General features: G+C 44.6%; 1 protein-coding gene across 3 annotated transcripts in view; it reads left to right on the top strand.

Moving 5' to 3' along the window:
- Window positions 1-26,080, top strand: part of POLR3G (RNA polymerase III subunit G) — a 58,931-nt gene extending 32,851 nt beyond the window's left edge. For 2 of the 3 annotated variants that reach the window (XM_056552405.1, XM_056552407.1), the window contains exons 2-8: window positions 5,794-5,912; window positions 6,575-6,704; window positions 16,816-16,884; window positions 20,512-20,565; window positions 21,426-21,490; window positions 24,841-24,960; window positions 25,835-26,080. In XM_056552405.1, coding sequence (XP_056408380.1) covers window positions 5,794-5,912; window positions 6,575-6,704; window positions 16,816-16,884; window positions 20,512-20,565; window positions 21,426-21,490; window positions 24,841-24,960; window positions 25,835-25,918 — 641 coding nt within the window. In that variant the 3' untranslated portion in view covers window positions 25,919-26,080. The remainder of the gene's footprint in view (window positions 1-5,793; window positions 5,913-6,574; window positions 6,705-16,815; window positions 16,885-20,511; window positions 20,566-21,425; window positions 21,491-24,840; window positions 24,961-25,834) is intronic. The other variant, XM_056552406.1, reaches the window with a different exon arrangement.
- The last annotated feature ends 364 nt before the right edge of the window (window positions 26,081-26,444 follow it).

Raw genomic sequence — 26,444 nt, 5'->3', positions numbered from 1 at the left:
GCAGCGAGTTTCCCGCTGAGGGAAACCCGCTGCGAGTTACGCTACCATTGATTTAAATGGGTCCGCGGACAGTCTACAAATCTGACACTATTGCGGACTGTCCGTGGACCCATTCAAATGAATGGTAGTGTAGCTTGCAGCAGGTTTCCCGCAGCATGAAACTCGCTGCTTGTAATAGCTTGTGAACACACCCTAAGGATACATTTACACGATGGAATGTCCGCCCAGAAATTTCCAAAGAAAGTGGGCACCGACAGAATATGCCAGTGCTAGGACCACTCAGAAATGCGCAGAAATAAAAAGCATGTTCATTGTTTCTGTGGACACCAAAACTGGGATTTCTGCAGCAGATGTTTCTCCCAGGAATGTTCCAGCGTGTGCACAGTACAGCAGAAGCCCACTGAAATAAATGGGACTCTGCTGCAGCAGAATCTCCAAATGGAATGTTTCCACAGAATTCAGCTTGGAAATTTCACTGTGTGAAAATTCAGCTTGCAAATTCAGCTTGCAAATTCTGCTACAGGAAATTAACATTGTAGTCAATGGGATTTCTGCTATCCCATTCACACAAGATCTTCCGCCGATTTTCTGCAATACGGTTTCCGCAAAAGTAAATTCTTTTAGTAGAATCTGCTAAATTCATAGCCATCAATGGAGATGGCGCATATGAGGGCAGTCCTAGTGCCGACTAATATAGGTGGCCACTTCTGCATACAGAATTTTAAAGCAAAGTTTTTAAGCTGTGAAAAAGCCATTAGGGATTGCATTCAAAAAAACAAAACACAGATTTATGATATCCTGTGGAGGGGAAAAGTGGAGCAGTTGCCCATAGCAACCAGATACCTATTTAATAATCTTAATCCTTTCAGTACTTATCAGTTGCTGTATACTACAGAGAAAGTTGTGTAGTCCTTTCCAGTCTGACCACAATGCTCTCTGCTGTCACCTCAGGAACTGTCCAGAATAGGAGCAAATCCCCATAGTAAACCTATCCTGCTCTGGACAGTTCAGCAGGTGTCAGCAAAGAGCACTGTGGTGTTTTTGGCACCGAAATTCTACCATGTGAACAGTACAGCAGAATTCAATTGAAATAATTGGCATTCTGCTGCTGCGGAATTTCTGTGCAGAATTCCAATATGGAATTCTGCAAGGAAATGTTATCATGTGAACATGGCATCAGAAGCATTTCTTTGCTATGAAGCTTTGAAATGCATGTGTATTTTTCTGATACTATTTTACAGTGTGGGAACATAGCTTAAGGATCATGAGAAAAAAAAAAGTCACTTCTCCTTTAAAAAGTTGCTTCATGCTCAGCCCACCTGTTAGCAATGTAAGTGGGGAGAATGGGGGATGCATGTTCTCTGCTCAGGGACCTGACTCTAGAGAAGATCTCACTGTGTGCTTCATCTGGAGATTTCATCCTGCTGGTAAACAATAATACTTTCATTTCTTTCATATAAAACCTTCTGTACTTACGCTATAGGAGTTCATATAAGAGACTAGTTGTAACACCAAACTACAGTGATCCTTCAACATACGATGGTAATCCGTTCCAAACGGACCATCGTTTGTTGAAACCATCGCATGTTGAGGGATCCGTGCAATGTAAAGTATAGGACAGTGGTCTACAACCTGCGGACCTCCAGATGTTGCAAAACTACAACACCCAGCATGCCCGGACAGCCGTTGGCTGTCCGGGCATGCTGGGTGTTGTAGTTTTGCAACATCTGGAGGTCTGCAGGTTGAAGACTACTGTTGGAGGAAGTTGTACTCACGTGTCCCCGCCGCTCTGGACCGTCACCGCTGCCCGGGATGTCGCCATCCATCGATGTCGCCGCGTCCCCGAGGTGTCCCCGAAGCTCCGGCAAGGGCTCTGCTTCACCGGCATCCGCACACTCCGTCGCCGCCATCATGTCTCCACGCATGCCGCTCCTATTGGATGACGGGACGGCGCGCGCAGCGACGTGATGATGTCGATTGGAGAGCGCCGACGATGCAGGGGATCCCGAAGAGGACGCGCCGGAGCCCCGAGGACAGGTAAGAGACATCACCGGAGCTCACGGGGCACCGTAAACGGCTATCTGGCGGCAGCTGAAGCAGTCTGCGCTGCCGGATAGCCGTTTATGCGATGGCCCCGACATACAAAAGCATCATATGTTGATGCTGCCTTCAACATGCGATGGCCTCTCAGAGACCATCGCATGTTGAAGGCAGCATCAAGATACGATGCTTTGTATGTCGGGGCCATCGCATAAACGGCTATCCGGCAGCGCTGACTGCTTCAGCTGCCGCCAGATAGCCGTTTACGGCAATGTCCACAGCACTCCAGCTTTTGCTAATGCTTCTTTCGATTGCAAATGTTATCAAGTTCACAGATCCTAGGCGGAACACCACCACAACCATAGAGAAAAGTGACAGAATCCATCCAGGCTTTTGGAGAAAAAAAAAAAAAGGATTTAAAAAGTTTATTTTCTTTCAATAAACTTAAACATTTTTGCTTTTTTTTTTTCCCCCCACTAAATGCCTGCTTGGGTGTTCCTTAAGTTTTTTAGCTGCTGACCGCTCTCTGTCTGAGTCCTCAACAGGTTAAAGGGGGATTGCTGGAAAAAAAACGTATCCTCTATCCACCGAATGCAGGGACCCTGCGATCTCTGGAACGAGAAAATTTAAATGGGAACGTAATAGAGCATGAAAGGAGGTGCAGCTTTCAGGTACATTGCAATCGGTGCCAAAAGCCATACGACTTAGTGATGATTTGCACCTGCTGATTAAGGGCCTATTCACACGTACAGTATTCTGCACAGATTTGATGCGCAGGATTTGAAGCTGTGTCAGTCATTGAGTTTACATTGAAATCTGCAGCAGAAAATCCTGCGCATCAAATCTATGCAGAATACTGTATGTGTGAATAGACCCTAAAGGGGTACTCCGGTGGAAAACATTTTGTTTTTAATCAACTGGTGCCAGAAAGTTAAACAGATTTGTAAATAACTTCTATAAAAAAATCTTTATCCTTCCAGTACTTATCGGCTGCTATATGTACTACAGAGAAAGTTCTTTTCTTTTTGGATTTTTTTTTCTGTCCACAGTGCTCTCTGCTGACACCTCTGTCCGGAACAAACTGTCCAGAATAGGAGCAAATCTCCATAGCAAACCTATCCTGCTCTGGACAGTTCCTGATACAGACAGAGGTGTCAGCAGAGAGACCTGTGGATGGGAAAAAAAAGAAATCCAAAAACAAAATATCTTTCTCTGTAATATACAGCCACTAATAAGTGCTGGAAGAATAAAGATGTTTTTAATAGAAGTAATTTACAAATCTGTTTAACTTTCTGGCCCCAGTTGATAAAAAAAAAAAAAAAAAAAAAAAAAAAGGTTTTCTCCGGAATACCCCTATTTAAGGGCTGTTTCAGCCTATATTTAGCAGTGATCCGGCACCCATGTTTAACACAGTCTGCGTTAAACAGATCAATAGAACCCAATTCACCTAATTTGTATCAGTTTGGCCCCTCATTCAAGACATATGTGGTGGCCCAGTATGGGAGATGTTACCCCGTACCCTTGCTGCCCTGTCAGACAGCCTCCTTCTGTGTCCCCAGGGCCCCTTGCACCTTCCCCCTCCCTCCCTCCCTGTACATATGTTCTGCTGTGTATTGTATTATAAAATGTGTTGTATCTTTAAGAGTTATGTCATGTGATTGTTACCCAGGAGGTACCAGTGACCCGGTGATCCCAAGAGTGACCTATGGGCTCCCTGCTAGTCTCCCCCATATAAGCCCTGGGTGGAGCTAGCTTCTCTCTCTTGGAGCTCTTAGCTCTTGCTTCCTGCTGAGGTCCAGTGCAGTCGTGCCTAGTGTGTGTGGCCAGAGTGTAGGAGGCTTCAAAGTCCTGCAGCCACAATCAAGTCAAGTAAGCTAAAGTCACAGCTTTACAGAATGAATCAAGTCAGTCCTTGTAATCTGTCAAGTCAGCATGATCTGCATTCAATTGTTCAGTCCTACTACAAGTCCCAGCAAGCCCTTAAGGTCTCAATGTCACTGGTCACCTCCTTGGGCCCTGGCTGAACTGTATAGACTTCACCGACTGTCGATCCACAGTAAAGCTACCGTTGTCTGTAACTTGTCGTTGGAGACTTTATTGCCCCCTGCCTAGCCCAGGATCCAGCGGTATACCTTCGGGTGGTTTTAGGCTAAACTCCGCCTGGTGTCAGGAATACAAGGGGTTAATGCCATCTGCCCCTAGGGCAACAACATCTGGACTCATCACACCCCCCTACCACACATATATGTCTGGATGGAATAGCATAATCTACGATGCTAATTCATCCGACTGAACCTGTAAAAACACATATGTGTTTTTTCAACATGGGTTCATATATATATATATATATATATATATATATATATATATATATATACTAAATGTGGAATATGTTAGACGTATATTAGAGATGAGTGAAGTTACATTGATTCGATACGTCAAGAACTTCTCGGCTCGGCAGTTGATGACTTATCCTGCATAAATTAGTTCAGCTTTCAGGTGCTCCGGTGGGCTGGAAAAGATGGATACAGTCCTAGGAGAGAGTCTCCAGCCCACCGGAGTACCTGAAAGCTGAACTAATTTATGCAGGCTAAAGTCAGCAACTGCCGTGACGAAAAGTTTGTGACGAATCGAATCACTGTAACTTTGCTCATCCCTAACGTATATGTTTATGTGGTAGCCCTTGGGGGGTATAGTGTAGTTGGGGTGTTGCTGTGTTGGAATATGAGGGGTTAATTTAACCCTTGTCACTCGTGACGCCATGGTGAGGGTTAATACGCTGAGGTAGTTGCTAGGCCTATCGCCACACTTCCCAGAAACGATAGGTGCGTGCAGAAATAAATGATTGTCCACGGCAGTGCTGAACTTGAACTTGCAGGAACTTTACTGATGAATTGCGGTACATTCAGTATCAGTCTTAGTAACAGAGTCTATTATCAGCACGGCAGTGACTGACAGTTGCTTAGGACCGATAAGTTATCCTGAGATTAGTAGAATTAGGTCTTGCAGAGATCCGCTGGATTTAGGGGTTTATTTAGGTCCAGTGAACTTGCAGAGTAATAGGGAATTGAAGTAACTCACAGTTTTGGAATGATGGCCGTTGCCGCAAGGCTTTGGCCTAGTGGATGCCGATGATAGCTGCGCAGACCCGACCTCATCAGCAGCCCACGAGGAAAGAGAAAGATTAATGGCCGCCGCTCCCTTATATGGGCAGGGCCGTTTTGGATTGGTCCATGTCAGCTTTCACTCACCATTACAAAGCATGGTGGGTGATCACCTGACTACCTCCAAAGGTCCTTGAGTAAAAACCATAGAGTTCTGGGACGCATCACGTGACCCGCAGGTCCTGCGACACTACAACAAGGTAAGTACACTTTATATACATATAGACAATTAGAATTTGAATAATTTTCATTATTAAAGGGGTGACTAGGGGCTAACTATATAGATGAGGATCCCACTGGTACCTAGGGACTCTGACTTTGGGGACCTCACCACAAGGTAACGGATGCAATCCGATACCGGGATACCACATTTAGGTCTCTGTCCCCTAACATATACAGGGGTTTTCAGCTAAGAAAAATGCAGTATTTTCTTTCCCATGTGGCCATACCCTAGGGTGTCAGTGCAGGTCATTGTGATTGCAGGGTATATATATTGCTAGATGAGATGGATCTTAGTAATGAGTCAATAGTAACAATAATATTGAGTACTGTAATAATCAATGACACTCATATTACTCTCTTCTATCAGATATGGCTGGAAAAGGAAGAGGGCGAGGGGCAAACTTCACATTTGACCTGCAGGCAATTGGATTTTCAAGGGGCGAAGCTCTTCCAGAGACTCAAGCACAGCCCACACCCCTGTACCCCGTAAGTTGTTGATGATCCAAATAGAAGTCCAATCCCAACTGTCGTTAAAAGGATATGGGATACGTTTTCTGATTGCGGGGGTCTCGACGCTGGGAACCCTGTCGATTTCCGGCATGGTAGCCTAGTTATCCATACACGGAGCAAACTTCCCTCCGTGACAGATGACTGGCGACTACAGCCGCCACACCCCATCCATTCATGTCTATGGAAGGAGGTGTGATGGCTACCCTCCCATAGACATGAATGGTGGGGGCGTGGTGTGACGTCCAAGCTTCCATGTTCCCGACGCTGCCGGCCCGGAGATTGCGAGGGTAGGGGATAAGATGTTTTTCGTTGGAGTATCCCTTTAAATTATGTTTTATATTAGGGCAAAGACAAGGTGCAAAAATGCTCACCACTAATATATTGAAGTTCTTGTTGTGCCCTATAATGATGGGTGGAGGGTAGAAGGTGCATGCCCCCTCTCTATAAAGCCACTGTTTTACAATATAGGAAGAGGATAGTTTAGTGCACATCATATGTTGATTCATGTAGATTCTTGTCCCCTTGCACTGATCCTGAGTTATTGGAATGTTTGTGTAGTACAGAATTAATATGTGTAATTGGACAATTTTATTCTATATAAACTGAATTCTGTTAATGTTCTCTCCTGCCTGTACTAGAATTCAGAATACAAACCGGCTTCTTTACTAGAAGGGGAGGAACAGACCTATTTATTGGCATTAAAACAAGAACTACGAGGAAATATGAAAAAGCTGCCGTACTATATAGGAAAAGAGATTCAACAGTCAAGTATGGTACAATTATTTCTGTGTAAATTGTGATGAGAGATGAGCGAATCGAAGCTGATGAATCCGAATTCATTAAGAACTTCATGAAAAATTTGATTTGCAAGGAATGCGAATATCGCCATGTTTCTATCGCGCAAATCGATTCATTAAACTCCATTTAGTGTGGTCCAGGCTCCAGGGCATCTAAAATGTCGGATCCACATGTGAGGACATGGGACAAGGAACTCTGGGATGGCGGGAAGGGAAGTAGGCGGGATGACCCTGAATCACATGCAGGATGCAGCATATCAGCAGCCGGTCACCCCTGTGATGTCACAGTCCTATATAATCGGCAGCCATATCCGGCTAGTTACTTCTTTCATCACACTGCAGAGAGATAGGATGGACAGCCTGTGTGTGTGCATTATACAGAAAAGCTTTTTCCAGCAGCGTTTCACCTCCTAGTCACATCAGTGTTCTGGTGGACAGAGAGCAGTGCTTTTTTTCACAGAAAATTAATTTTTACTGCAGCCACAAACCTCCCAGTTACTTTCTTCAGCATAGTATTAAAGAGAGGGGCAGATAGCTGTGTGTTGCCTCATACATTTCAACAAGCTGCCTCAACTTCATAAACCTTAGCAGAGGAGGCAGGAATAAATTTTCAGCACAATTCAGTGTCTTTGTTCCATAACAAATCATCTGCTGGTTATACTAGTCTGTAGACGGTAGAACATCCAGCCATCCATTCCTAATAGTCTTTGACATTATATATATTTTTAGCCTCTGTAGCACATTTTTCTTCTCTCATAAGTGCATACCACATGCATATATCCAATTAGTGTACCATTTTGTACCTGTTAATCTGTCAAGGGCCTAGATACTGTGAAAGGACAGCGAAAAGTACACACCTGCTGCTGTTCTAGACAAATACTGTTTTTTTTTTTTCCATATTCAAATTTTTATTGAGGTTTTTCCAACAATAGTGCAAAAGTAACAATATAACAGACATATGTCATCCAGTTGTAATCATATGAACATTATAACACGAATAATAGAGCAATTCACATTACAACCAGCTAGTATGACTAGACGCCACAACATATGGGAACCATGTTACTGACTACTTACAGGATAAGGGTAAATGTCGAGTACAGGGAGTTATAGCGTGTGTTTCTGGAACAGCTATCCATTGTGAATTTGGTATCTAAGGCTAACATTAATGAACAGCAGTTACCACATCGTCAACCTTGAGCGTGTAGTGAGCAGGTAGTCGCATAACGTTTGTTGGTTAACGAGTATATCAGGGCGGACTCATGCCGAGAGAAATGTGGTCCAATGGTTACACGTGGTGTGACAAATACTGTTTTAAGCGTAGTGAAGCATATTGTACTCCCCTCATATATGCAGACAGAGAAATGCCAGGACGTGCACAGAGGAGAGGCCTAAATTCATCAAGAGCAGGCAAAGGTCGCAGCAGACTAGGGGCGAGTGGCAGCAGGAGTTGCAGTCGAGAGGCCTGAGCTTCCGGTATCAGCTAGCGGTCGTGTCTTGACCATCATCCCATCTTCTGTCATCAATTGGTTAACACAGTCATTTACTTCATCACAAGTGACTAGAGATGAGTGAAGTTACAGTGATTCTATTCGTCAAGAACTTTTTGGCTCAGCAGTTGCTGACTTTAGCCTGTATAAATTAGTTCAGCTTTCAGGTGCTCCAGTGGGCTGGAAAAGGTGGATACAGTCCTAGGAGAGAGTCTCCTAGGACTGTATCCACCTTTTCCAGCCCACCGGAGCACCTGAAAGCTGAACTAATTTATGCAGGCTAAAGTAAGCAACCGCCGAGCTGAGAGTTTTTTTTGACGAATCAAATCACTGTTAGTTCGCTCATCTCTACAAGTGACATCTGATACCCCCAGTCAGCAGTCGGTGGGTTACTCAGACACAACCCTCAGTTGGCATGGCTCGGGAGCAGTCCCTGTCCTCCCATTGACTCTGTCCTATGCTGTTCCCTCCCCTAAAGATGTATCTTATGCTGTGGGTTCAGCTCCACTATTCAGTGAGGAAGATCAGAGGACAGTCAGCAGCTACTGCCCAGCCAAGAAGTGGAGGAGACATCCACCGCTTCCTCTGCTAGGAGGGCACTGTGACATGCAGACACTTGTTGATGATGATGAAGCCGATCGCAATAGGGAGCCGGGTGCAGAAGGAGCTTGATCAGGAGAGGAGGGTTGCAGGTTGCCCGTGAGGCAGCAGCTGAACAAGCAAGGTGGAAGCATGGTTGGCAGTGAGCATGGTGGCAGAAATGGAAATTCTGGAGCCAAACCTCCCCAGGGGAGACCACCTGCTTCACGGCAGCCTACCTTCCTGGGAGGTAGTGGAACAGGGGTCCCTGGAGACTGCAGCAGTAGCAGTCAATTAGTGCGGACTGTTGGTGGGAAAATCAGCTACTCGGCAGTGTGGCAGTTTTTCATCAAACATTCGGAGGAGGTTAACATGCAAGATATGTTGGCAGAAGGTGAAGCGTGGACAGGGTCCCAATGTTGGCACCACGGCCCTGCGTCAACATATGCTGCGCCACCATAAAGCGGCCTGGGAGAACCGTGGCTCCAATGTAGTGTTCCAGCCTGCTGCATCACCCAGTGGCACGCCGCTCCCTCTTTCAGCCAGCCAAGGCTCCACCACCTCAGCCGAAGGGAGCTGTGTGTCTTACCCTCCTTCTGTCGCTCCAGATGCTCCTGCTCCTCCTACTTTGTCAGTCATTCTGCCAACAATCCATCAGTGAAGCCATGTCCAAGAGACAACAGTATGCTCCCACTCATCCAACAACGCAGAAGCTGAATGTGCTCCTGTCCAAGTTGCTGGTTCTCCCCCCCCCCCCAATTTGCAAGACATTTCATCAATGGTAAGGGAACTTTGCATGCACTTCAGCCACTCGTACACCGCAAAGCACACCCTCCTTGAGCTGTAGTGTCAGAACGGTATCCCCCAACATAGTCTTGTTTGCGATGTTGCCACACATTGGAATTCCACCCTTCATATTTTGGACCGACTATACGAACAGAGAAAAGCCATCAATGATTTCTTGATGATCCAAGCAGATAGGGGGACTCCCCTGTGTAATTACAATGTCAACCAGTGGCAGCTCATACGTGACACCTGCCGTTTGCTCAGGCCCTTTGCGGGAGCCACAGGATTACGGGATGAACCACCTCATTCCACTGCTTCATTTCTTACAACACATGTTGGAAACGATGGCTGGTCAGGGCAACGGAGACGTGGCGCCTACATTTCATGGCCACATGAGCCCTGTGGGGGCTGAACTGGAGGAGGAGGGGAGGGGCACAGTGGAGCACAGTTTAGGTTTCGCCAAATGGGCGGCTTTTCTAGTAATCTGACAGGAGAGGAGGAGCAGGAGCAGCCTGAGAAGCTAGAGAGTTATGAGGAAGGCGAGAAAGAGGACCCAGACACACCGTGGCAGTATGCAGTGGAGATGGAGGCAGGATGGAGTCCCTCCGAGTCACTTGCACAAATGGCACGATGCATGCTCACTTGCTTGTTTATTGACAGCCGAATTGTCACCATTCGGCAGCGGGATGACTTCTTGCTCTCCACCTTATTGGACTCTCGCTACCGCCACAAAATAGGGGCCTTTTTTACACACACTGAGAGGGAGGACGAACTGACCTACTACAGAGGCATCCTATGTAGTCAGTTGGCCAATGCCTATCGGTGCCGTCATCCATCCTCTTGCAGGTATGACTCAGGAGGGGGGGGGGCCTCTGCACTCACCTTCCACTGCCATGGCTGCTGGGGAGGGGTGGGGTCAGGGCCAGATTAACGTAGGGGCTGATGGAGCTGCTGCTCCAGTCCCCTACAGTAAAATAGGCCCAGCCAGCCGCCAAAAAGGCCACTGAGGAGCGGAGCCGCCCGCGCTGCAGGACCGCGAGAGAACAGAGTTTAAATCCTCTCTACTCTCGCAACGCTGTACTCTCGCAGGCCGCGGCGGCCGGCAGGCAGAGCTGCTGATTTGGTACGTTTTTCATCGCCGCTCTCACCTCCGGATATGACCTCCACGCCAGTGGCGGATCCAGGGGGGGGGGGCAAAGTTTCCCCTCCTCTTGTACTGTAGCAAGGTGGAGCTGTCAGCTGTCCCGCTCCACCACTCCATCACCTTTCTCACCCCGTCACCTTTCACACACGCTTCGGCTGATCCGTTCTTGCAGTGTGAGGGAGAGCCGCGGGGACGCCATCCACAGCAGGCCAGCGCAATGACATCATATCATCGCGCCGGCGCCCGGCGATCACGTCACTACGGCTCTCACTCACACTGCAAGAACGGAGCAGCCACAGCATGTGAGAAAGGGGGGGGGGGAAGCTAATTATAAGTGAGAGGGGCAAACTATATGTGAGGGGCACATGACATGTCATGTGCCCCTCATATATAATACCCCATGTCCTGTGCCCCTCACATATAATGCCTCACATATAATGCCCCCTGTCCTGCCCCCTCAGGGGGCATTATATGTGAGGGGTACATGTCAGGGGGGGCATTATATGTGAGGGGCACATGACATGGGGCATTATATGTGAGGGGCATTATATGTAAGGGGCACAGGACATGGGGGCATTATATGTGAGGGACACATGTCGGCATTATATGTGGGGGCACATGACAGTGGCCCCCCCCTGTCATGTGCCCATATAATGCACATATAATGCCCCCCTGACATTTGCTGCTTACTTATAATACCCCCTGTCATGTGCCGGGCATTATATGTGAGGGGCACATGTCAGGGGGCATTACATGTGAGGGGCACAGGACATGGGGCATTACATGTGAGGGGCACAGGACATGGGGCATTACATGTGAGGGACACAGGACATGGGGCATTACATGAGAGGGGGCACAGGACATGGGGCATTACATGTGAGGGGCACAGGACATGGAGCATTACATGTGAGTGGCACAGGACATGTATATGTGAGGGGCACAGGACATTGGGGCATTATATGTGAGGGACACATGTCAGGGCATTATATGTGGGGGCACATGACAGTGGCCCTCCTGTCATGTGCCCATATAATGCACATATAATGCCCCCCTGACATTTGCTGCTTACTTATAATACCCCCTGTCATGTGCCCCTCATATATAATGCCCCCTGAGGGGGCAGGACAGGGGGCATTATATGCGAGGGACACAGGACAGAGGGCATTATTATGTGGGGGGAACAGGACGGGTTATAATTATTATATGTGGGGGCACAGGATGGGGCATTATTACTATTTATGAGGGGCACAGAGTGTTTTGCATTTCAGAGGTATAGGCCGGCATTTATCATTGTAGGTGTAAGTGAAACCTTTTTCTACACCTTTTCTTTTTGTGTGCTGGTAATGTGTAGGAGCACCAAATTTATTAAAATGTAGCAGACCATTTGATACATTTTGTGCAGGTCACATTTTCTAAAATTTCACTCTTCACATACACCAAAAAGCTAAGTATGGGCTAGTGTAGTTTTAGAGACTTTTCAGTGGTTTTGCGCCTTTTCTGTGCCTTTTCACAAAAAGATGGTTCATAAAACCCATCCACATCATGTGTATTGCCAAAATCAATGGATTGCAAAGAAAGGCACAAATAAATCCTGCTTGTGCCTTTGTTTGCACCATTTGCGTTTTCATTTTATATATTATGTAAATATTTTCATAAAAAGGCCCAGAAAAATTCTCAGCACCAGGCCCATGATGCTCTTAATCTGGCCCTGGGTGGGGTAGCAGGAGCAGTACCAGCTCCATCAGCAGCAGCCTGAGTCTACAGTCGCTGATGAGTAGCTTTCTTCACCCGCATAGTGAAGCAACTCGTCAGCAGCAGGTAGACATGGAGCAGGACCTGAACCAGCAGGTGGTGGCATACCTTAACATGCCCATGCCAGCACACCTTGAAGATCTGCTGGACTTCTGGGCAGCCAAACTTGATTTGTTTTTGCAACTGGCAGAGTTTGCCCTGGAAAAGCTGTCCTGCCCGGCCAGTAGTGTGCCATCAGAGCGGGTGTTTAGTGTGGTGGGGGCCATAGTCACCCCAAAGAGAACTCGTCTGTCCACGAAAAATGTGGAGGGACTGACCTTTGTGAAGATGAATCAGGCATGGATCAGCCAGGATTTCCAACCACCAATGCATGATGCATGAGAGAAGATTGACCATGGTGCCACACCAACACTTCACAAATATGGATAGTGCCAAACAGATTGAAGGTACTGCTCCCCAGTTACAAACATTCCTCTGCATCAGACCTTTTTTCACCCACCTTCATCTACCTACTGGTATTGCCACCCACCACACCACTCTATCACTAGGTCACTTTTAGGACTCCTGCTGCTGCCACCTCCAGGCTGTCTCATTCAGCCACTATATGGTCTCCTCATGCTGCCACAAACTCCACGCAGTCATTCAGCCATTATATGGTCTCCTCGTACTGATGCCACCTCCCAGGTTCTGTCATTGTGCTGCCATGTGACTCCTTGTTAGATTTGGTCCTTTGTAACCACACGCCGGGGGCCCCGGGACATTAAAACTTGGGAGTGTAATCTTAAATTTCAAGTTAAAAAAATAGATGTCATCTTTTCAAGACTGAGGCCCTATGATCATTGACATCATATAGTAGCTGTGGAATTACCACAAGCATCCAATGAAACAGGTTGGAGCTATCACAATGAACCATTACTGATTTAAATGAAAGATTTGCAGTTCCACAAAAGAGTAAGAGAGTGAGGGGGGGCTATGAGAGGCACGGGCTGGAACAGGTGGTAGCTCTCCTCGAGGCGAACCGCCAGTTCGATTTTGTGTAAATAAATTCAAATTAAATAAAAATTACATAAAAAATCTATTTACTCTCTTCAATTTTGACGCCATATGGTCTCCCTGCTGCCACATTCAGGCGCTCTGCCGCAGTGATTCTAATAGTGATGCCTGTAATCTGCATGTCATACTGAATAACAGTATTATTTCACTAACACAGCATACTTCCTATGCGTGTTAGAACAAAGCAAACTGTTCTACACCCCTTTTAAGGCTCTCTGTAGGCCAGAAATAGCCATTTTTAATAGAGATTCCCGCAAATAAATTCAGACCAAACCAAATTTTTTCAGGAAATTCTGCGAATTGGACAAATTGAATTTATCAGAAGTTCGCTCATCTCTAACTGGGATAATACAAAACAAAACAAAAATGTTTTATATAGTACAGTGAAATCTCTTTAAGAAGACCACCCACAATTGCATCAAAAAGTGATCTTGTATGGGGGTGGTCTTCTCTTAGAAAACAATCACTATTTGAAATGTATGGTGGTCTGAAAATCTGTTGCTAAAAATCTGGTCAAGATAAGGAGGGTATCTTTTTGGAGAGGTTTCACAGTATTTGTCCTGGACTTCTTTTTTTTTTTTTTTTAGATTTCCCTAGCATCTGTTTCCGTTCTGTTTTTCTTAGTGAAAAACAATATGGCTGCCATTAAAGTGTTACTTTTAAACCACACAAGAAAATGGCAACACTCTCAAAAATGGCCTACACAAAAATGCATAATAATGAAAAATTTGTTTTTTGAACACACGTCACACACAGGAAATTGGGGTCCCCAAGAAAATGAATGAAGAGGGCTGTCACATACACAATAATACAATGTGGCACCTCCCTAGAAGTAGTAAAGTAATGTGATCAGATCAATGCATAATAGCCACAGTAAACAATGTAATAACCCCTCTAAAGTTCAGTAAGCCACAGCTTATAGACACCGGACCAGGTGAAGAATAGGACCAGGTAAGTGTGGGTGAGCACCCCACCAGAATTCCAGCTTACTCCATCCCACCCCCGATTAACTGCAGGGTATGTGAATATATAGGGACTTGGAAGCTCTTGGACCCACAACACCCCTGAACTCGCTTGGAGATGATTTAACGCATGGGTTTTTGGTGGAGTGCTCCCCCACACATTAAGGGTATGTTCTCACTGCGGAATTCCGCGCAGTGAACGGTACCATCAGTGTGAATGGGTCTTCCGTGAGACCCATTGGACACTGAGGAATTTCAACGGTGGACAATTGTGCTGCTGTTCCATGCTGTGGGTAGCAGGATTTACTCCGTTTTGAGTAATTTCCCAACAGCTCTGAGCTGTCGGGTTTCTGTGAAGCAAAACTCACAGGTTTTCCTGTGAGTTTTCTTCCCACTCAGAGGGTTTTTTCTCTTTTTGTCGGGAACACGCCCCTTTTGTCGGGAAAACGCCCCTTTTTGTCTTTTTTTTTTTCTCACTCTGAGTGATTTTGATTTTGTCGGGTTGTGCGCCAGATTCTGGCGCAAATTCTGGTGCCAATTCTGGCGCAGACAGAATTCTGGCGCAAAACCCGACAAAAAGTGTCGGGATCCTGATAGTAAATGAGGGCCAATGTAGTGGTAGAAAGAAAACATGATCCAGAATTGTAATTTTATGTAGAATACAATGATTTACTAAAACTAATGGGGAAGGAATGATAAATTATTACCTGTCATCACTTTCATGCTGCCCGGACCAGGAGTCTTTGGAGATGCCCCCTGTGGCATCTCCCCACCATACTGGCCTTGTCTCATAGATTTCTACCTGTTTGATAGATCTCTCTATATACCCAAACAAGGTTGGTGGGATGACAAGAAGCTGCCAGGAATATCCCCAATGACTCGTGGTTCAGGTAGCATGAAAGTAACAATGGGTTCCCTATAAAGGGGTTTTCTAGAACTAGAAAGCTTAAGCTGCTTTCTTCCAAAAATTGCACCACAGCTGTTGTTAGGTTGTATGTGGTATTACAGCTTGGTTCTGTTCACTTCAATGGAACTAAACTGCAATACAGTACTGTACACTATTGGAGGACAAGAGATGCACTGTTTCTGGAATAAAACATCTATGTTTTTCTAATCCTGATTTAAAGGAGTACTCCTGCAAAAAATAACTTTTCCTTATACACAGGATAGGGGATAAGTAGCTGATCGTGGAGGGTGCCACCTCAGTGAGGCGCGCGCATCGTCTACCGGTAGATGGCACGTACTCCATTCATTCCTATGGGAGTGCCGATGATACCTAGAGCACTACTCGGGTCTTTTTGGCGCTCCCATAGGAATGAATGGAGCGCATGCCGGCTGCAGCACAAACTTCTCACTGAGCTCTGGGTCCCACCTGTGATCAGCTACTTATCCGCTATCCTGTGGATAGGGGTTGTTGTTTTTTTTGCTTTAGATCTCTTTTAAGTACTGGTCTATACTAATGAGGCAGGTTTTATTTAGGCCTGTATTTTTTTTTGAGCCAGTTCAGTGGATTTATTGAGGGGATCTGGTCTGGGGCCTGTATTATTTTGGGGTATGATGAAGGACATATGTTGTATTTGTGATTTAAAATTCTGCATGTTGAAGTTTTGTTCTTTTTAGAATTGGAGCATACATCTCAAAATTTTGTGTGGCACACTTTGTGCAACACTTTTCTTGGCCTCTTTAATGTCCCTTCCTAAAACTTAGCAAGTATGATATAGTCACAAGTTGTGACAGAGATGACTAATTTATGAGAATAGGACAACACAAGGACATTTTTGCTATGAAACACACTATGGGCATTTTGATTGATCCTGTAAAAAGTGATATAGTAGAGGACTATTATGAAAGGCTGTACAGTGAAGCTAACCAGCCCTTCAGTGACTTCTGACTATATAGCAGACCTACTGACATTGGAAAAGGGCAGGTGCTACTTTTTATCATAGAATAAGAGTGCAGAATGATTCTGCCTTTTCTCATAATCTCCCTTACTGCCAATGCAAGGGGAGACCTTATCAGGCTGAGCCAAAGTCTAGTCACTTTAGTCAGTATAATTTAGGATCATTGGGGGAGATTTATCAAAACCTGTGCAGAAGAAAAGTTTACCAATTGCCCATAGCAACCAATCAGATTGCTGTTTTCATTTTTCAGAGGCCATTTAAAAAAAATAATTAAATAACAATCTGGTTGCTATGGGCAACTGGTCAACTTTTCCTCTACGGTGGTTTTGATAAATCACCTGAATTGTGCACAGGCTCACTGTGATCTATTGAATTCCATCTCTGAATTCTACATTCGTGTTGACTTATGTTTCAGGTATTGACAGGTACAGTGTGAAATATCTGCAGGAAGCAGAAAAAAAACGTATAGAAGACTGGACACCAGGTAATGTTGGATTAGGAACTATCATTAAATGTATCCTACAGCAATTAAAGATTTCATGTTTTATAGCTTGTCTAGGAAGGGCAGGATGCTAAACCTCCTATAGAAAAGATGCTGGAAACACAACTATGATGTTAGGGCCAGTTTCTTACGCGGCAGGTAATGGGGGACATGTAATGTCCGTTTATCTGTATTTTGTATTTTCTGCTTTGGGACCTGTTCAGATATTTGGTTTGTCTGAACAGTTTCTGTGTTAATTCTTCTTGGGATGGAAAGAGTTAACCTTCCTGACTTCAGCTGATCCCATTGCTGGTGATTAGACCTGTACTCTATGTTAGCATGATGTTCACTATGTCTGTCTGTGCACTTATCCTGAGTTTTAAGCATGGTTATCTGTCCTGTTTGATATGTAGATTTTAGCCTGCTTTGTTTTAGTACATTTGTCGGGTTTAAGTATTGTATGTTCGTTCTGCATTTGCTTTGTGTTGCGTTTTGTCAGTCCTTTTTTGACTTTGTTGGATTCTGCAACTCCGAGGATAGAATCTTGTTCTGAGCCTTGTGCTAATCCATCTATCTAGGAGTGAGTGATTTTAGCATTTTTGGTTTCTACTAGGCTAGTATTCTGATCACTCTGTGGAGCTAGGAGCCTATTTAGTAACATAGTAACATAGTTCAGAAGGTGCAAAAAAGACCAAAGTTCAACCTATAACCCTAATGAGTCCCTACTGAGTTGATATAGATCTAGAATCCATAACCTGTAATGTTGTTCTCCAAAAATGGATCGTACAGCGAAGTCGGCCCAGTTCTCATGAACCCAAACTCCTCCTTCCTACACCAGCTTCTGAGCCACTTGTTCACCCCCCTAATCTCCCGCCTCTCTGGTGTGGCTCGTGGTACAGGTAATAAGCTTGCGGCCTAAGTTCCTGAAATCATTTTTAAGGACACTCCACCTTCCTCTTACTTTGTCATTGGTGCCTATATATACCATGACTGCTGGGTCCTCTCCAGCCCCACCCAGCAACCTGTCAACCCGATCCGCGATGTGCCGAACTCGAGCGCTAGGAAGACAACACACTGTTCTGCAATCCCGGTCTCTGTGACAGATCGCCCTGTCTGTCCCTCTAGTAATTGAGTCCCCCACTACCAGTACCTGTCTGGCCTTCCCTGCACTCCTCCCTCCCTCCTTCCTGGAGCAGACACCCCCCTGGCGGTCAGAGGCAGAGTCCTGGTGCAGTACTGCTAGCTCTAAAATGACATCCCCCTCATCTGCCAACAGGGCAAACTTGTTGGGGTGTGCCAGTTCAGGACTAGCCTCCCTGACACTTTTCCCTCTACCCCATTTTCTAACTAACCTAGCTAGCTGCCTGACTGTCCTGCACCTCCGTCCCACTATCCTCCTCCACCCAGAGAGTACTTGCTCAGTGAGCAGGAGACTCCTCTCCAAGTTGTTAATGCATCTCAGTGTTGCCAGTTCCTCCTCTAGATCCAGGATCTGGGCTTCCAAATGAACAACTCGCACACATCTCACAAAACAATATGCCCCCTCAAACTGCTGTTCAAGGATTGCATACATTGTGCAAGATGCACACTGGACTGCCTTTTCCAACATGGAGGCCATACTAGGTTTGGGGATTGCAAAAATGAACAGTAAAAAAAAAATCAAATATTTTAATCTCCCTGAATTTAAAGTCCCTTAATTTTAAGTCCCTTTCACGTTTATACTTACTCACTTGTATACTTCACACTCTTGCATACAGACACACAATCACTAGCTCAAACAATCGCTTAGTATACTTGCTTTTATAGTTACCAGATATGACCTCTCTCTTCCGCTGCCTGGAATGCAGTGGCTTTGGTATTGATGTCCAGTGCTCTTGATTTGCTGACCCATTTAGTGTTCTGATGTTCAGTTAACCTGTTCATCCCCTCCATCTCCTGGTTTTGCATGCTGTAAACTTATCCCTATATCTAGTCTTGTTCATATTATCATATCTGCCGTTAATCTTGATTCTGGTTTCTGAACTGTATGCTATATCCTGCCTTGTTTGTATTTATATATCTGTTTGTTGGTTATTGTATTCCCATTATGTTCTTGATTTGTTCCCTGATTTTGCACAGTTCTGTTTGTTTTGTTCGACGCCCATGCGTCGAACTGTCATTTAGGGAAGATGGGCAAGTGTAGGCGGGAGAGTGGTCTTAGGGACAGCTTCAGGGCTTCATTTTTACTTATATGATTTATAAATGGTAAAGTTGTGGGGAGACGTTGAACATGCTGTGAGTTTTGTGTTTATACTATATGGATTTTCACGTGCAGCAAATGAATAAATTAAGAAAACTCTACATGAAACCTAAAGTACTTGAGCCCTACCGAAGACTTATTTCAAGGAAATTGATATGCAGTTTTCAGTTTGTTTTTTTTTTATGTTACAGCCTTATGCTAAAATAAAAAATATATATATTTTCCCCTTATTCTGCACTCAGTATCCCATATTGTGAAAATAGATATTTAGAAACTGTCAGAAAATTGAATACTTGATTCAGAGTGCTCTGGGTTAAATATTCGCCTTCCAATAAGACAATAGGGGAGATTTATTAAAACTCGTGCAGAGGAATAGTGATGCAATAATCAGATTGCTTTTCTAATTTTTTTTTTAGAGGTCATAAAAAAAAAAAGTATAATAATAATAAAGAAGCAATCTTGTTGGTTGCTATGGCCAACTGCGCCACCTTTCTTCTGCACAGGTTTTAACCCTAAGCACATAGCTAAGACAATACAGGAGTGGCTTAGGAACAACTCTGTGAATATCATTGACTGGCCCTGTAGGAGCCCTGACATTTAAAGGAAAACTGTAGTGGTATATAACTTATCCCACGTGATCTTCTGTACGGGGTCTCGGCAGTGCACAGGAAGGGGCATGTCTGTCCCCAGCATGACGTGGTGGCCAACACCCCCCCCCCCCCCCATTTACCGTAGACATACATGGAGGGGGGCGTGTCAGTCGCCGTGTCTTGCAGGGACGAAATGCTCACTTCATGCGGACGGCCGCGGCCCCGTACAGGAAGTCGTGGGGGTTCCCTGCGATCTATAACTTGTGCCCTATCCTCTGAAAATGGATTCCACACGGGGTCCCCATCCCACCTGACACCTCTTGAGAGGATCTGCAAAGAAAAATGAAAGAAAATCCCCATATCCTGGTGTACAAACATTCCCCAAGAACACTGGAGGCTGTAATCTCTGCAACTCTTCAACTAAGAACTGAGTAAAGGGTCAGAATACTAATGTCACTTCAATATTTTGGTTTTTCAGTTACAATAAATGAGCAAAGACTTCTAACATTCTATTTTTACTTTGTGATTATGGGGCATTAGGTGCAGAGTATAAGGGGGGGGGGGCTGGAGTTTTAAAATGTTTTGTTTTGTTTTAGAACAAGGCAGCAAAATAACAAAATGTAAAAAAATGAGAGGGACTGAAAACTTTCCAAATGAACTGTAATTCAATTCTATTTGTATGTTTGACTAATGTAATTAATTCTAAAGTAAATGCAAACTTAACAAATTTGGAAAATAATATTTTTTCCTGAGCCTGACTCTTTTTTTAATTTAGCCCTTTTTTTATTTTTCCAATGACAGACTGGCAGTTACTTCCAAGGGAAATGAAGGCTGTCAAGAAGAAAAGAAAGGCAGGTATAAACCACCAGTATGTATCAGTACACAAATGAGGTAGTCTATAGTTTGCCATCTACAAGGGTAGACATGTTAAAAGAAATCTGTCATCAGTGTCATCTGCACAGACAGGTAGTGCAGGTGACACTGATGACAACGGTACTTGCCTTATCCCGCTCCGTGCTGTTGCTTTCCAGCAATCCTCTTCGGTATCTTCAGCTCCGGGCCAACTTGGAGCATGGGCGGAGCTTAGTGACCTCACTGCTGCTGTTTGCCAGCAGCGGGACCCAGCAGGATACAGCAGCGGAGATGTCACTAAGCTCTGTCCATGCTCCAAGTCGGGCCGGAGCTGAAGATACTGAAGAGGATTGCTGGAGAACAACAACACGGAACGGGACAAGGTAAGTACCATTGACATCGGTGTCACCTGCACTTCCTGTCTGTACGGACAGGTTAGTACAGGCGACACCGATGACAAATCCTTTTAAGCCATTTGCTCAGAAATACAGTTTCTAGTGTGGTACAGAAATAGACCACACTAGAAAATGTTTTGGTGGAGTCTCCACAGGGTGAGAAATAGCAAGCTGATCATTGGGGTCCGACCAATGGGACCCTCACCAATTACAAGAATGGAAGAAAATTGTCTCTCGACTGAATGCAGCATAAATCATGTGAAGAGTGGTGCTCTTGTCCAATTGACTATGCAGGAAATCTCAACTCTTTCTAGTGCGTGAGGCCTTAGGCTAGATGTTCTTTACCCCTACTTGCTTCTAATAAATTAAGTTTAGGTTTAAATAAGTTTGGTTCAGTTGAACCGTGGGAGGTCCAATAATTTGCCTACTAAAATACGACCATGTTATGTCTATTCTCATATATATTAGCAGGTGAAAAAAAGGCCAAAGCAGCTAAACCTGACTCCAAAGTGGATGTTCTGAAGAAAATTGAAGTGAGTTTCATGTGTTTTTCTTTGTAAATGATTCTGTATAAAGAAGTTGCTGATAATACTGTAGTCTTTGCGCATAGGTTTGGTTCGCACAGGAAGTGGATTGAGCCCAAACTGTGGCAAAATGTGGTCTAAAGAGTCAAAATGTGCAATAGAAATCTGTGTTTACCCTCAGAATTCTTGCGGTGTATTTTACAGTGTATTTTTCCCCTATTGGAAAAATATGCCATGTGCACATACCCTCAGGGTAAGTCTCCGTGATAATTTATCACATGTGATATTACATAACAAAGCAGTTGCAAAAGTTTCTAGTAGAAAGATTTATCCCCCTTAAAATCACAGAAAAACGTATCCCTTAGGGGATAAGGTTTAGATTGTGCAGGATCAGACCACTGGGGCCCCTGTGATCTCCTCTACAAAACCCTGGCTGTCCCATAAAGATATATAAAGGGGGTTTGGCGACCCCCACCCGAAGCGGGGCCACAACTCCCCCATTCATATATATATATAATGGTAGAGCCGAAGATAGCCGAGAGGCTCTCACATAGAGATATATGGAGGGTGCTTCGCGACTCGCATTTCGGGTGAGGGTCATGACGCCGGGGCTCCATACATGAGATCACGGGGGGGCAGCGGAAGGACCCGCCCGCGATCTAAAACTTATCACCTATCCTGCTGATAGGGGATATGTTTTTTTTGTAATTTTAAGAACGAGACCTATATCGCTTTGCAGAACATTATTGGATGTTTTGAACTACTGCAGTTGCATCAAATTGCATGTACATATGTAACTGTGTGCAAAGTAGAAGAAATATATTTTGCATAATATCACAGTATAGTATACTGCATTTGCATTACTGCTGTAATAAAATGTTTATCTTCAAGAACACTTATTTATTGATGTTTGTCATAGCCATGGCACTCACACTGCTCAGTGAATGGAACAGTATGGCGTCCATTTTTGGACATTGTCAGTCGTCAGCCGCAACTCCGTCCACTGTTATGCAAAACAGTGTCCCTCCTCCTCCCTCACACCAATCGCCGTAATCCATCAGCCACAACTCCCTCGTCCAAAACTCCATCATCTCTCAGATGATTCTCCCTCAGACAAAACTTCCTGCCCCATAGCAGAGCCAATGCTGCACGGCATGTATAGTATAGTCGAAACTGTGAAATTTGCACGTGTGCTACATGTTCTACAGAGTCTGTATAGCAGAGCCGACACTGAATAGCATGTACAGCAGAACCCGTTACATGGCAGGAAGTTTTCCGTCTGAGGGATGACTGAGTTTTGGATGAGGGAGTTTCGGATGACTGAGGAGGGAGTTGTGGCTGATGACTGACTGGAGATTGGTCCGAGGGAGGAGGCGGGACACTGTTTCAACTGACGCGGGACGGAGTTACGGCTGATGACTCTGTCCTAAAATGGACACCATAGAGCAGTAAGCAGACAGCTTTGTACGATGTGTAGTGGCCGTGCTTAGTATTGCAGTTCAGATCCAGTTGAAGTGAATGGAATCAGTACTACAATAACAGGGCCCCAGTGCTTAAAAAAAAAAAGGAAGAGCTGGAGCACAACCTCTTTAGTACCTCTACATATGTGACAAAAAAAACATCATGCTACATAAATAAAAAACATATAAATACATCCCCAAACATACTGAGAAACACATTACACAAGTGTATAAACACACAGTGCAGGCTATACATGTACATACATGCTCATATTACGTACACATTTTACACATAATACACTCTTTTTATAAAGGACAGTTTTATTGCAGGGGGGCAATTGCCTGCAGTTGGGTTCACTAATAGCTGCTGCCAGCGTGCTCCTGTCCCTGTATCACTGCAAAATAGTGGCTCCAGGGGTCCTCTTGGAGTTGGGGGCCCTGGTCCCTAGGCAGTTGGCCCCTAACTCTCCCCTAATGTCAGTCGTGTATACAATAGAGAAGGGGGTTAGAAACCTATCCTCTTCCTGTACCTGTGTGTTTGCCACCTCCTCTCTGTCCACCTGTACTGTGACTGCACTTAAGTCCGGAGACAGGGGGCAGGCCTCAGTTGCGGGGCGGAGCCAAAGGGACATGATTGTATGCCCCAGCATACCCCCCACCTTCCGGCACATCTTTTCCTCCTGGCTGCAAGGAAGATGCAGCAACTAGTGCAGCCCAAGCTAAGGGACCCGGTTGCAGCTGTTACCCTTGCAGCTCCTATTGCTATGTCAATGCCAATGTATATATCTGTCTGCTTCCAGCTCCATTCACTGTGTAGTGTGGGCACCTCAACTCTACCAAACAGCTAATTTGCAGAAGTGCCTGAGGATATGCCATCAATATTTTTTCACTGGCCAACCCCATTAAGCTACATAAAATCCAATATGCAAAATGAACCACCCTTTATATATTAAATGCTTAAAACATAACTAAAATGGTTTTAGACAAATTATCATGCAGCCCCGTGCCCGCTAGTCATTTGTCTAACTAGTAACTTTAATCTCAGATTTTGTACCTATATCCCTGAAAGGGGCGCTGTTCTCCCCATTCCCCACCACTCTCTCATGAATATTTCTATAGGCCATTAGACAGAGATTCCTGCTCTGCAGCACCTGTCTCGAGAATGAGATCCAATATAATGTGATTCTATGGCACTGGGTCTCCCGCTGAAGATTGGTGATGTGCATATGGAGGGGGGAGCTTTGTCTCATAGCTTGTGGTTATATACAGTGGGGAGAACAGTACCCCGTTTAGGGATATAGACTCCAAATTTAAAATGAATGTGCGCCAAAGTCATTTTTCAAAATAACATGCATTTTCCTTCATTTCCAATGAGCTTTGTGAATTTTAGGACCTGCCACTATTTATACTAGCCTGTATTACAGTACAGATCTACACTCAGAAGACCGCTGGTCACTATTGCAAAGAGTCATTTTGTGCTATGCTACATTCTGTGAGATACCGTACCTAGCTGTCATAGTTGCTCCTGACTGTAAAGTCTAAAGGGTTGACCTGGCAGGATCAGAGTTATCTCTGATCTTGGCCATTGCAGCAATTTGTCCCCTTCATAATACAGCGAACACTTACTGATGATAGGTTGGGTACAGTTTCATGTATGGCAGTGTGTAGGATCTAGTTAAAGATTAGAAACCATTCCAATGACCAATCTGCAGAATAGTGACATATAGAAGGACACAATAGTTTTTTTGAGTGTTCCACATAGACTACTTTGGGTTACTATTTGGGACACCGCTCAATGCTGTTATATATTATATTATACAGTCTGATATTATGTATACCTCTTTATCATTAGAACTTTAGCACTCAATTTGTTACTGTATGCTCTCTCATTGTTAACAGGAACTAGAGAAAAAAGGGGATGATGAAAAATCTGATGAAGAGAATGAGGAGAAGAAGAAAGGAGAAGATGAGGAGGAGGAAGAGGCTGAAGTAGAAGTGGATGAGGAAGAAATTGAGGAAGTAATTTCTTCATAGGCAGTATTCTATATAATCCATTCTGTTTAGTTTTCTAACTTTCCACTACTATATATGATTGATCATAGGGGGGTTCCATAAATATATATTTAAGGGGTACTCCACTGACCCAGCATGCTGCGGGGGTCGTGATGTCACAGCCACACCCCTCGTGACATCATGCAATGCCCCCTCAATGCAAGTCTGTGTGGGGGGCGTGGCATCCACCACGTCCCCTCCCATAGACTTGCATTAAGGGGGCGTGACCATGACATCAGGACCTCCGCACCCAGACCGCTGGGGCAGCAAAGTACCCCTTTATTAGCCAGTCCTTATGAGGGGTCAATGTTTCTCAGTGTTCCTACAACTTCCATCATGCGGGGACAGTGTTTGAGGAACACTGTGATAGGTCATCAGTGCAGGATTGGTAGGAGTCAATGGGTTTCTCTGGGGACCAGTGCCCTTTTCAATGTTTATTCAAGCACAGCACCACATCCTTCCATGTGGCTGCATCTAGTACTGCAGCTCAGCCCTATTCACATGGATGGAGCTAACCTGTAGGATCAGGCCCTCTTATTATGAAGCTTGTGAGTCCAAAGGATAGGCAGACTAAGCTTCTGTTGTTTAAAGGCCATTTTCCATGGAGCTATTGTTGCCCTTTGCTAATTGCTTCCCAATTTATGGGTTGCATGTCCCCCTGTGGAATTTGGAATGTTCCACCACTGAATGACAGAAGCAAATGACTCTTTAAACAAGTGATGATCTACTAGATTGGCATTCATTTATAGATAGTGTGGGGCCATCTAATAGGGCCCTAAGTGTAGATCTGTGTTGAAATGAATTCCATATTTCCTAAAACAATATTTTAATTCCTTTGTAGGAAAATGACTATATTGCTTCCTATTTTGAAGATGGAGATGAATATGGTAACAGTGATGACAACATGGATGAAGCTACTTATTGATCCTCCATAGAAGCATGCACACTACAGAACCTGTATCAATAATTCATTTAATTTTCTATTCTTAAAGAAATATGTGCCACCGATTTTGTTCCACCATTTATTTAAAAAAAATATACATATATTTTTTAATATATTTATGTTCAATAAAATAAAATTCACTAATGGCATGAATCTTAGACTTACTGAAAGAATATGGAAAAGGCCCTATTTAAAGCCAGCGCATGCTTTCTCATCTTCCCCAGCATTGTATGCACTCATGTTTGGCCACTGTTACATATTACTGTTGTGCTAAAGATGGGGGAAACTGATCTCCTGTTCTAGCCTTTGCAATTTAACATTAAAGGGGTACTCCACCCCTAGACATTTTATCCCCTATCCACGTTGTTCCCTTCCACCTTTTAGAGGTCTTTGCATCACATCAATACTTGGTGGTGTAGGTGGCACATGGTGTTTTTTTGCACACCTTTCCTTTTTGTTTGATTTAAAAATAAATTTGAGTACATATATTTTATCCTAAGAAAAATTA

Source organism: Hyla sarda, chromosome 1, assembly GCF_029499605.1.
Source record: "Hyla sarda isolate aHylSar1 chromosome 1, aHylSar1.hap1, whole genome shotgun sequence".
Lineage (NCBI taxonomy): Eukaryota > Metazoa > Chordata > Amphibia > Anura > Hylidae > Hyla > Hyla sarda.
Note: the sequence above shows the minus strand (reverse complement) of the source record. Positions and strands in the feature narration are given on the sequence as shown.